The 12,997-nt window shown below is 47.2% G+C and overlaps 1 protein-coding gene across 3 annotated transcripts in view; it reads left to right on the forward strand.

The window, feature by feature from the left end:
- The window catches only part of CTNNA2 (catenin alpha 2), a 540,562-nt gene that overhangs the window by 481,945 nt on the left and 45,620 nt on the right, over positions 1–12,997 (forward strand). For all 3 annotated transcript variants that reach the window (XM_035103044.2, XM_035103046.2, XM_035103047.2), the window contains 2 exons: positions 1,170–1,321; positions 11,258–11,371. In XM_035103044.2, coding sequence (XP_034958935.1) covers positions 1,170–1,321; positions 11,258–11,371 — 266 coding nt within the window. The remainder of the gene's footprint in view (positions 1–1,169; positions 1,322–11,257; positions 11,372–12,997) is intronic.

Raw genomic sequence — 12,997 nt, forward strand, 5'->3', positions numbered from 1 at the left:
TCTTTCATGCTCTACACACTGCTGGAAATAAGAAACTGGTGGGTCTTCCGTGTACTTCGAGGTATCTCGTGCATCAGGGTTCAGCGTTGTAAGGAACAACCGTCGTCCTTGTTCATGGCGAGCTACACTGTGGTTTGTTAGTTAAAATGAGAGCGGGCAGAAGGTTTCTTGGCTCATTTTGTCACAAATTAAGACTACTGTGTTCTGTAAGTTCAAATTGTCATTTTACAGGCATGATATGGAGTAGCCAAGGTGACTATTGCTCAGTTCAAAAAAAACAGCCGCTGGCCTGCCTACCTGCACTTTTGGCTTGACATGGTTTGTGACAGTGTTCAGTAAATTGCTTTTCTTTTCTTTTTACATGGCATAGACGTTGACAAACAGAAAACTGTAGCAGAGGTAGCAATATTAGTACGGTATTACTATTATCCACCACCACATTACATACCTTTTAACTTAACTTATTTAATTTTCGATGATAAAATTATGAACTTCTACAGGCTGCACTGATCCAGTCTAAACTAAAACAGCCACTCCCCACAACAGACATATGAGGCAAGTTAGGCTGAGAGGCAATAACTGACCCAAGGTCACCCAGGGAACTTCAGGACCAAGTGGGGATTTGAACCTTGGTCTGCCAGGTCCTAGTCTGACACTCTAATCACTACACTGTCTCCCTGAGTCAAGCCCTTCTACTTACTTGGCATCTCTATGTCATTTTAAGGTTCTCAAAACACTTTGCACGCATTATGTCAACATCCGTGACAACAACCTTGACAGGGATAACAGGATTAACACCCCCATATTACAGATTGGAGTAGTGAGGGTGAGAGAACAGTCTCACTTGACTTACAGGAGTTGTAGCTGTTTGGGACCATTTTTTTTTTTTTTTGACTTGAAGCCACACCATCATAAGCTTGCAAGTTCTTTGCCACGTAGACTCTGTGTTGATAAAAAAAGAGGTTGTTTCATTCCCCTCAGAGAACCACACACCTCTCCCCTGTTGGTGTAAAACTCTTCGGCAAAGTTCTCTGTTTCCTGATTTCTGCGGCAGCCGCTAATTCCGGGCCTGCTGGAAAGTATTGAAGCCCAAGGGCAAGGAAGGGAGGGGTGCGGAATACATGAAAGGCAGCCCGTGTTCTCACAGCTTTTCATTTGGTTTAATCTAGTTATGCCACGTTTTGCCGAACAAGTTGAAGTCGCCATTGAAGCCCTGAGTGCGAACGTCCCACAGCCGTTTGAAGAGAACGAGTTCATAGACGCCTCCCGCTTGGTTTATGATGGAGTTCGCGACATAAGGAAAGCTGTTCTGATGATAAGGGTATGTAAAGCTCCCAGGGAAATGAAGTGGCTTGGACCTAGAGGGGACGTATCATGGCAGGCGGAAGGGATATGAGAACAATTTGGCATTCACGTGGTGCTGTCATCTGTGAGGTTCGTTGGGCACCAGAATAAACGTGGAGCAGAGATGGCAGATTAAGTTTGTGTGTGAAATCTCTCTCACTAAATAAAGAAAAAGGTCTAGTTCTTTTGATTCTTGCATTTGTGTTTCTTCTTCCATCGCAGCTGTGTTTTCTCTTACAACAACCCTGTGAGGAAGATCAAGATGAGAGGGAATATCTTAAACCAGGAGCCTTATGACGAGATGCTCCCATTTGTGGACTGTTTGGCTCATCCCAACTTCCCTTTGCACTGTGCCTTCCAGACCTACGTCTTTACTTTAAAGCTCCATGTCTAAGCATTGGGGTATTTATTTATTTTTTGTCCCAGAGCTTTCCCTGAGAAAGCCCATGTTTTATCGCTGAATCGGAGCAAACGGTAATCTATGGTAGACCTAACTGCCATTTCTTCTGATTCAACGGTGAATGGCAGGTTTTCCCGGGAAAACGACAGGACAAAAACAGTAAGGCTTAGACACAGAGCTTTAAAGTCCAGGTCTGTGCTGAGTTATGGGACCTGGCAATGAAAGATTCTTCCTGGGTGAATATAGGTGTAGTTGACAGCTTTCTGGCTTATTTCTAACCATATTGTCTTACAAATAATACTCACAGCCACTCCGATGATGATATTGCTGCTACAGCTCTTAGTTAAATCTCTTATTCTTTTATGGTGTTTTATTCCGCTGGACCTGTATTTTAAGTATTGTATATTCAATTAGTATATTGACTGTTAAAACCCCATATCAATCGTTTTTATTGTTTATGTAGAGAATTATGCAGAATTTCTGTTTTGATATGCTGGCTGTTTGTCGTAATAAACATTGACTGACTGATACTCACAGCCATGCAATTGTATCTTATCAGATTTGCTCAAACACATCAGGCCCATTCTAAATGTTGGTCGTGACAGGGACCCTTTTATTTACCCGTGAACAAAATTATACCAGCAAAGTATGTAGATAGGAGACAGATTTGAGGGGGGGGCTGGAAATGGTGAATCTACAGTTTATCCATCATCAAATTTATTATTTATTTATTTATTTGCTTGCTTGCTTGCTTGTTCATTTATATCCCGTCTCCCTCCCCCCCCCCAACTGGGACTCAAAGTGGCTTACACAAATTAAAACAACCCAAATAAAATACAAAAAGCTAAAAGCATATCATAGAATCAGAGGAGGAGGAGAGCCAGTCTAGTCTAAATAATAATCAGCATTTGAAGGCCAAACATGTGCAACACTCCCCCCCCCTTTTATGCACATACCCTTCTTTGGCGTAGAAATTGCACATTTCAATATCTGCTTTTACTATAGTTCAATTGTGTAATGAAGATTAGAACCAATTGTGTCAGTTTGATGTACGTATGCAGCTCAGGGTATGAGATAGGTGTTATTAATATCTAAATGAATAAATAAATTAACTTGCTGCTTCACTGAACCTCCACAGGGATGGTTTTCAGCGCCTGTTCAAGTAAGGAAACTGTCATTTCAACGTTGAGTAACCAGTTGATTTGATTTTATCAGGCATTCCTTTTCCCTCTCCTCAATAAACGATAAACAGCGTAATAAGTGAGGGAAGGGTTTTGCATGTGGCCTTCTAATGTTGGCCTTACCAGCTTGATAAAAATCCTGAGCGCTCCTTCGAAGCCAAAGCAAGGAATGGGGAACTGGGCCCGATGGGTGGGATCCTTATCTCTGCAGGTCACATTTGAAGGTGGGTAGGGTTGCCTGCCTGCCTGATGTCACAATGTCAGGAGCCCCATTTTCACCCTTCCGGTGCTTTGAGACCCCAGCTATGAGCTTAGAGCAGGGGGAGACAACCTGCTGCTCTTCAGATGTTGTCAGACTTACAACTTCCATCATTCCTGACCCCTGACCAGGCTGCCTGGGGTTAATGGGAGCTACAGTCCAACAACCTCTGGATGGCCCTGTGTTGACTATCCCTCACAGGTAATATGGTTGTGTGTGCCTCTTATACTTCTATATCCCATGGTTTAAAGTTTCAGAGAATGGGGCATACACAATTTGGAGCCACTAAACTGGCGCTCAGATCTAATATGAAGATATAGAGACATAGATATAGATAAAGACACAGGGCCGGCCCTCTCATGAGGAAGATGAGGCGACCGCCTCGGGCAGCAGGCTCCACAAGGGCAGAAGAGCTGCTGCAGTGGCACCAACAGCTGTGGCACACTCTTTGGAGGCTGGCTTTGCCCCCTCCTTGGCGGCCCCTGGCCGCATGCCACTGGTACAGTGGCCTCTTGGCTAATAGGGGGCACTGCTGGTATTCTCCCACCCTTGTTTCCAATGCAGATCTTTATTCCCCCTTTGTTCCTGATGAAGATCTTGACTCGCCCCTTCTTCCCAGGTGGGAAGAGCACCATTTTGTGGTTCGCCTCAGGTGCCAAAATGTCTTGGGCAGCTCTTTACATACATTGTTGTTGTTGTTTAGTCGTTTAGTCGTGTCCGACTCTTCGTGACCCCATGGACCATAGCACGCCAGGCACTCCTGTCTTGCACTGCCTCCCGCAGTTTGGTCAAACTCATGTTCGTAGCTTCGAGAACACTGTCCAACCATCTTGTCCTCTGACGTCCCCTTCTCCTAGTGCCCTCAATCTTTCCCAACATCAGGGTCTTTTCCAAGGATTCTTCTCTTCTCATGAGGTGGCCAAAGTATTGGAGCCTCAGCTTCACGATCTGTCCTTCCAGGGAGCACTCAGGGCTGATTTCCTTAAGAATGGATAGGTTTGATCTTCTTGCAGTCCATGGGACTCTCAAGAGTCTCCTCCAGCACCATACATATAGATACTTAAATAGATACAAATGCTCAGATAGGAACATAGATATATTGTGAGCTATTCGTTCAGGCACTGTAAGTCTCATGTTTCCCTCTCGTTGTGCCTCTTTAGGCTTTTTCTGAAAACCTGCACATTGAAATGATTTGTAATCTCATCAGGCTGTCTGTCAGAGGCATTCATTGTCCCGCAGCAATTGTTCAGGGTACACATCATGGAACAAAGAAAATTATCTGAGATATTTGTCTCATGGCACGTAGGAAATAAAGCCTCTTTATTAAAAAAAAAAATAGATGAAAGGTTTTCCCTCCCCGCAACTTTAATAAATGCCTTGCCTCCGTTTTGCTACATTTCAATGATCTGTGGAAGTGAATCGGAAGAGTAAAGAAATAATAATATTCTCTTACGGGGCTTGGGAATCCGTTCCCTACTGAACATTGCAGGGTGAAAGAGAGAAATACTTCCAATGTCATACATTTAGTTGGTAGATTTCAGCTGCTGAATTTGAAATGGAAAGTTATAGGCTAGCTGAAAGGCTCCTTCCATCACTCCATAGGCATCCTGGTACATATTCTTTTGTCACACTAACTCTTGGTGTTTCCCCTGGATGTTGTTATAATGAAACCCACTAGAAAAAAGCTCAAGACTACACACACGCACAGAGAGAGAAAGAGAATTTTCTCCACTCCTTTGTCTCATTTTTCAATTGTCCGAAAGTCAAGCGATGTGTTGGATGACTCGCCTGCTGTCCCCCGGCAATGCTTTTCTGTTTCTTAGATTTGATCACTGAAACTCAGGGAGCGCAATCCATTTGAACAGAGTGACATGGACTCCGAACGGTGTGTGTGTGTGTGTGTTTTAGCACACCTTTCATCATGCTTCCTTTCTTGAGCAGAATCCTGCACAGTTTTTTTTTATAGCATGCAGTCAAGACGGCTGGAGACTTTTCAGCTTAGGCCACTGGAGCAGGCTGCTTTCTACTAAGTCTGATCTATGGTCCTTCCAGCTCAGTATTCTATGCACAGATTGGCAGTGGCTCCCTGGGGTTCCAGGCAGGGGTATCTCACAGCCCTACCTGAAGATGCTGGAGATTGAACTTGAGAGCTTCTGTACGGAAGGCAGATGCTCTACTACTGAGCTACGGCCCTTCTCTACTGCTTCCCAATCCACTCCAGTAAAGCCAGAATGGATGTGGAAGAACCAAGAACATGCAGAAAGAGCCACTCTAGCATCAGCCTCATGTCACTTTTTTGATGCTCGTCACATGATGCTGCTCATGTAAATTGTTCTCTCCTAAATGCTTCCTTCATTCATAATGAGAGCACAACTGGTTCACTTAAAGGTCCACTGGAGCACCATCAAAGAACACATTGTAGCTTCAGATGCTGCAGCCCAAGGCTGCAGACGGGATGCTGGCAGTAGTGCGAGTGACAGCATGCCCACTTGATCCCTGCCCATCCCGGCTGATAAAAATCTATTAGGAGATGACTGACTGGGTGGGTCCAGGAGGTGGTTAATGCCCCAATAGGGGATGGAGTTATGATGTAAGAGGCGATGGTGTGGCACCTCTTGAAGAAGCCCTCCCTGGATCCAGAGGTTTTAGAAAACTCTTGTCCAGTCTATCATATTCCGTTCCAAGGTGATTGAGGGGATGGAGCAAGCCAGCTGCAGGTAAGCTTGGAGGAAGCAGACTATCTAAATCCATTCTAGTCAGGTTCAGGACTGGATTTTGCACCAAAACAGTCTTGGCTGCCTTGATGGATGTCCTTTATTGGGAGAGAGACAGCGGGAGTCCGACCCTGTTGGTTCTCCTTGACCTCTCAGTGTCTGTCAACCATAGTCTCCTACTAGGAGCTACTCGTTGAGATGGGAGTTGGGGGTAAAGTATTACAGTGGTTCTCTTCCTGTCTGCTGGATCACTATCAGAAAGCAATGCTAGGATACAGGCGCTTGCCCCTTCATTTTTTAGTTTTGGGGTCCCACAGCTGTCCATTCAGTCTCCTAAACTATTCAACATTATATGAGACCATTGGGAGCCGTTGCTGGAGGATTTGGAGAACAGCACCATCACTATGCTAATGACAACCACTTCAGTATCTCCATTCCATCTCAACCAGGAGACGATATGCAAGTGGAAGGAATGATGGGTTGGACGTGGGCCAATAAACTGAGCTGAATCCTGATAAGACAGAGATGTTGTGGGTGAGTTCTCTGTGGGTCTAGGAATTAGGTGTACAGCCTGTTCTCAGAGGGGTCACACTTCCCCTGAAGGAACAGGTTTGTCTTCTGGGAGTGATCCTGGCTTCCAACTTGTCTCTGGAGTTTCAGATGGCTTCTGCAGCCAGGAGTGCTTATGGCATTCATCTCAAAGCAGCATCAGGCCAAGCTTTCCCAGTCCAAATAGGCCTGAACCCAGGCAAGCAACCGTTTTGAAGAAAGCAACTCTTGTAGTAGCTTTCAGTCGGCAAATCGTGTTTTACTTATAGGCTCTCAAGGCCTAAGCCCCCAGTGTGCATTTTGAACCAAGGACTTGTTGGTGCCTGTGAAAAGGAAAGTAGGAAGTGCAGAAAGATCAGCCAGAATTTTAAAAAGATTAAGTCCTTAATAGGCCAGGGAAAGGCCCAATCCTTACAGTAGCTTCCAGGTCAGACTTGCCTCCTAATATAAATTTCATTGCTAATGACCAGATGCTCTGTTGCTAGTTAACATTCCACATCTATCCATTGTGAAATGCTCACTCTGGCTCTCTATCTTAGTAAACTTTGCAGAAACGGTTGGTACAAATTAAACATTCAAATCAACATGGTATTTTGGGGGAGGATCATTTTTTGATATTCAAACCCCACCCACCCCCATAAATGAGCCCACAGAATGCCAATGAAAATGTGCCATAAGCAGAGCATAGGAGTCTGTTAAGGCGTACTGTTCCTGGATTGCACCAGAAGCCTGTAGCAAGAGAGCCTATCCATATTCGCGTTGGCATTATCAGGGTGCAAAAAAGAAAGTTTAGCCCCTCCTGCAAAAAATAAATAAATTACCCAATCACCCCAATATTTCTTGTTTCATTCCTGTTCGTGGTCCTTCTGAGTATGTTTCTCACACTGAACATGCTGGGGAAGCAGACCCCAGCAGGGCTGGATCCTCCTCTCACCAGCTGGTGGGCAGAAAATTCAATCCTGCTGGTTGTGGGGGTCCCTTAGTCACTACATGACGCAAGTTCATCCCATGAATTTCCAACAAGCCAGAATCCTTCGAATTTGTGACCTGGCAGAGCCTGGTAGAGGCCTGAGGGAGGTTGTCTGTCATTGTTAATTGTTGTTTGGTTGCGACAGGGGTGACAAACAGAGGCTTCTCCCCGGCTGTCCCTGTACTACAGGCAATCAATGTTGCTTGTGCCTGCAGAAGACAACCATGGAAAAGTGCGGGAGCATTGCAGCAGTGTCAGGGGTGCACTATTTATTTGAATCATGCAGGCCTTTGGTCTCCAGCAGTCACTGTTGGACCCGCTCCTCCCAAGGTACAGGGGCGCAGCCTGCCTCCATAGGGAGAGGGATCAATGAGTATGTTTCAAATAAGAGAGAATGACTCTCCTCTCCTCTTCTTGCTACGATAAGGTTACCTTGACTGTTTTCTTCTTACCGTGTTTCCCCCTTTTTAATACGTAGTCAAAAAGTAAGCCATGGCAGGGTTTTTAATCATTTGAGAAATGTAAGACATACCCCGAAAATAAGCCATACTTCCGCGATGTGCGGAGCAAGACCACTGAGCGCCCCAACCAGCTAGCGGGACCCAGCATGCTGGCTGCAACAGGAGGAGGAAGCCTGCTGGGTCGGGTCAGTGCCCGGAAGCGGTGGCTGCTGCTGCAGCGCCGATAAAGCGTGCAGCAGTGCCGCACGGAGCACCGAGGGCACAAGCCAGCAGGACCCAGCTCCTGCAATGCCGGCGATGGCAGGAGGAGGAAGCCTGCCAGGTCGGGTTGGCGCTCGGAAGTGGCGGCGGCTGCAGCGCTGACAAAGTGCGAAGCAGCGCTGCACACTCTGTGTGTGTGTGTGTGCGTCCGTCTCTTTCTCTGTGTGTGCGTGCGCGTCTCTCTCTCTCCCCGTGCGACTTTCTCTCTCTCTCCCCCTGTGTGCGCGTCTGTCTCTCTCTGTATGTTTGTGATCGCGTCTCTCTCCCCCCCCCTCCCCGACAGAGAAAAGGTGCCGCGCAGGTTCCTCTTTGGCTCATCATTCAGCTGCCCTGGCCTCCTTGCCGAGAGCTGACGCCGCTCCTCTCCCCCTCCTTCCCGCACGGAGCACCAAGGGCACGAGCGTCAGGAGGAAAGAGAGAGGGGCTCGTTGCTTGCGGAGGGAAAAGTGTGGGCTCGTTGCAGGTTTACCTCACAGCTGAGGGGGCAGCAGGGGCCAAGCACCTTCCCACCCCTCCCCAGAGCCCAGCCCGCAGGCTGTTCCCCTCAGGAAATGCGGCTCTTCCCGTCCCCGAGGAGAGCCGCCGGCCCTGGAGCGCCTCTCTGCCGCCCGAGGCTCTCGAAAGGCCGCCTCAGAAGCAGGCAGCTCCCTTACGCCATCTCCGTATCCCGCCGGCGGGGTTACTCAACCCGTTTGGCAGGACTGCCCCCGCCCCCGCCTCTTTGCAGAGTTTGTGCAGCTTGTGCGGCTCTGCCTAACTTCTTGCGCGGCAGGCAGGCGGGCGTCCTCCCATCGGCGCGGCGAGCTTTGCAGAATCGGGTGCTGCAACTCGGAAGCCGGCCAGGCGAAGCTTAGCTGCCAATCAAAAGGACAGGGGTGTACGCAAGACGTTCTCCTTAGTTGCTTGGACCAGTTTGGTGATGGTGATAATGATGCCCTTTGTTGAATCGGTAGAATTGTAGAGTTAGAAGGGACCCTCGGGGGTCATCTAGTCCAACCCCCTACAATGCAAAAATCTCAGCTAGGTCATACATGGCAGGTGGCCATCCAGCCTCTGCTTAAAAGCCTCCAAGGAAGGAGAGCCCTTGACTCAGGATGGGTAGGAGGGGAAAGGGAGAGAATAGAAGAGGCAGAAAACGGAAAGGACCATAACAAAGTGGCAGAGCACCCTGTGCTCTGTATGCATAAGGATCCCAGGTTTAACCCCCAGGTACCCCCAAGTTTGAAATCCTGGAGAGCTGCTGCCAGCCTGGTTGACAGCAATAATGGTAGAGGACACACGTAGCATTAAAAAATCCCAGTTTCAATTGCTGCAATTGCTTGCTATGTATTATGTATTGTATTTAAATAATCTCCTTATTTTCTTGTTTCATTTAATGGATGTTATGTACATCATGTTGTGCATTATGTTACAGTATTATGTTGTAAAACCTGGATAGCTCAGTTGGCTAGAGTGTGGTGCTGATAATGCGCGTGGAAGAGAGCGCTGAGCATCCTGAGCCAGTGGGACCCAGTTGTACCGGCACTTTAAAAAAAAAGAAAGAAAAAAAGACACCCCCTGAAAATAAGCCACCGTGTGTTTTTTTGAGGGAAAAAAGTTATAAGACGGTGTCTTAAAAAAGGGGAAACACGGTATGTGTGCAGAACTCCTGCTGATTTCATGTGGGAGTTAAAGGGAGATCAGCAAGAATAGCAGAGCACAGTCTCGGGTTGGGGGAAAGGGGTGTTTGTCCTCTCGTGCACTTTGAAAACAGCATAAAGCTATCTTAGCAATCCAGAGAGCTTCCTGGCTTTTATTTTTTGGCCCCGATATCCTGTGGCTTGACATGCCTTGACACCTCATACACACCCCACCAGGCACCATGAAAGAAATGCCATTGCCTTATTCTATCTTGCCAGGGCACATCTCGCTCTTTAAGGCAGAGGGCATCTGCAGCCCTGAAACCCTAAAATGTTCTATGGTGTGTGGAGGAGGGAAAACTTGACAAGAACATCGACTTGACATCGTTCAACCTGGACACTGAGGTCCAGCTCCGAGGGCCCTCTGTCAGTTACCTCCCTGCGAGAAGCGAAGTTACAGGGAACCAAGCAGAGGGCCTTCTCGGTAGTGGCACCCGCCCTGTGGAACGCCCTCCCATCAGATGTCAAAGAAATAAACAGCTATCTGACATTTAGAAGACATCTGATGGCAGCCCTGTTTAGGGAAGCTTTTAATGACTGGTGTTTTTATGTATTTTAAATCTTTTGTTGGAAGCTGCCCAGAGTGGCTGGTGAAACCCAGCCAGGCAGGGAATGAATGAACGAATGAATAAATAATCAACCCAAGAAGGATTCCCATTTCCTTCACCTGTACTGACCTGGGGGTGTTGCGCATCTTGTGTGCCACTTCCTGCTGCAGAGTCCCTTGCATCACCATAGAATAATAGAATTGCAGAGTTGGAAGGGACCTCAAAAGTTATCTAGTTCAACCCCTTGCAATGCAGGAATCTCAGCTAAAGCACCCATGCCGGATGGACATCTAACCTCTGCTTAAAAACCTCCAATGAATTCCACAATCTCCTGGGGGAGTCTGTTCCACTGTCGAACAGCTCTTGATCTGCCTAGTAAAATAAATGGACAAATTACATTTCAGAATGTCTCCAGTTTAAATTTCTCTTTTCTTTTCAAGTTCCTAGCTCAAGGTGCCTCCCTAATCTCTTGAAAGATTTTTGCAATCAGTTTGGTGTGATAATTTTATTGGGTCTTCCTTTTCCAGAGACCAAAAACAATTATTTTGAAATATCATGTTGGGGGGGGGGCAGGTCCAGTGGGTGTTAGTCTGCAAAATGTATGTTCACCCCATTAAGAGAAAATCATAGCAAGGTGATGAGGAATGCCAGTTGTAAATGAACAGGGTTAGAACAGCTTCATTTTCTTTTCTTTCTTTCTTTCTTTCTTTCTTGGACAATTCAATTTGGGGTTCTGCCTGCCTTTGCAGACAAGTTAATTTAAAATAAGGAGGGGGGGCAGTGTTCTTTGGGCAGGTAGTTGATGAAATAGAGTTTTCGTTGGTTAGGGTTTGTTGATATCCTTTGTAAGCCTGCCAGCTCTTCTCTTTCTTGCTCTATTTTTAAATCCAGACTCCCGAAGAGCTAGAGGATGATTCTGACTTTGAGCAGGAAGATTACGATGTTCGCAGCCGGACGAGTGTTCAGACTGAAGACGATCAGCTTATCGCCGGCCAGAGTGCAAGGGTGAGTGTAAAATCTGTGCAACCCATTAACACAGCTTCAGATTCCTCAGAGAACGTGTGCTACCGTAAGTCTTAACGTGACTGCAGACAGCGGAGTTTCAGTTTGGGTTCCCTAGCATCTGCAATTATTTATGACACAGGCATTCTGTTCACTCGAGAAGTTTATTGGAAAAGAAAAGTTTCACAGAGCTTACACGATGCTTATTTCCCCCATGATGAAGGTTTACACCAGGAACGAAGGAATCTCACTTCCAACACTGAATGAAGCGCAGCTGTTCAGAGTGCCAAGATTTCCTATAACCTTAGAGCAAGTTTCTTGATCTCATGGAGAAAAAAGTCACAGAGCTGTCATATGTTTGCTGTCTGTCGTGACCACACCAGATCTTCTTGGGCTATATTTGGCACATTTCAATGTTTTATTTATTTTCAGGGGCAAATGTGTGTGTGGTGGGGGGAGAGCTTTACAGTGATAGTGTGCCACTACTTCACATCCTTTATACTGCTGGAAGGTTGAAATTGATCACAGGTTTCCATTGCATGTTGCATATATAAGATCAGAAGAAAAACCCTGCTACCTGGGTGAGTCAAAAGCTCCATCTAGTCCTGTTCTCACAGCAGCCAATCAGGTGCATGCAGGGAAGCCCACAAACAGGAAGAAAGCACAATATCTCTCTCCCCAGTCATGGCCCCCAGGGAATACTGCCTCCAACACTTGCACACATGTCATAGGAGGATGACTTTGGAGGCGGGGGGATGCCAGGGGCTGGGCTGAGGAGGAGGAATGGTGGAGACTGCCTCCCCATCCTGACCCTTCCAGGGAGGAGGAAGAGGAAGACACTATAGATTTACAACAATGGTTTGTGGGAGATCACACATCAGAGGCAGATGAGGGGGAAAGCTGGGAAATAATGGGAGAGGAGGAGCAGGCAGAGCCGGAGCAGCAGCTGGCTAACATGTTCTCGCTAGAAAGCATTCCAGACCCTACATCTCCCAGAACCCGGCAAGCCTTGAAAGTAGGAGAGCAAAGAGCTCAAAGACAGAGGGCATGTAGCAGCACCCATAGAGGAGGTGATGATGATAACAAATGAAGAAGTGGGAGAAACCAGGGGCAGTGTGGATATTCACTCAGGACAACGCCATTATCCAAGAGGCTGGGTTCTCTGGCCTCTCTCTGTAAAGTCTGAAATGAAAAAAGGACTGTACAAAACTTTCCCTTGTCTTTATACTTTCCTGGGCAACCAGCCGGTAGCTGCAGACAGCAACTTGACACATGTGCACTTGTCACACACGGTGAAGTATGCACTGGCGGAGGGAGAAGAGTGGGGGGGGAGCGCACCACCCCCGGCAGCGCAATCCTGGTAGGGTGCCATCGCAGCTGCCCCCCGCCCATGCTGAGCGCCCCGCCCCGCCTGTTCTCCGCCTGCTCCCCGGTGCCGGAGCATGAAGCTCCGCCACTGGAAGTATGTGTGGGTGTTTTTTACCTAGAGGTAGAAGATCTACAGTTGAAATGAGATGCCCCGATTCTGCCCTTCACTGTGTTTCTTTGGAATGCGCGGCAGCTGTGAGCAGGCAGGAAATGAAAATTTTAAAAACCACTGAGGACACAGAGTGTGTGCCACACTCTGCA

Source organism: Zootoca vivipara, chromosome 9, assembly GCF_963506605.1.
Source record: "Zootoca vivipara chromosome 9, rZooViv1.1, whole genome shotgun sequence".
Lineage (NCBI taxonomy): Eukaryota > Metazoa > Chordata > Lepidosauria > Squamata > Lacertidae > Zootoca > Zootoca vivipara.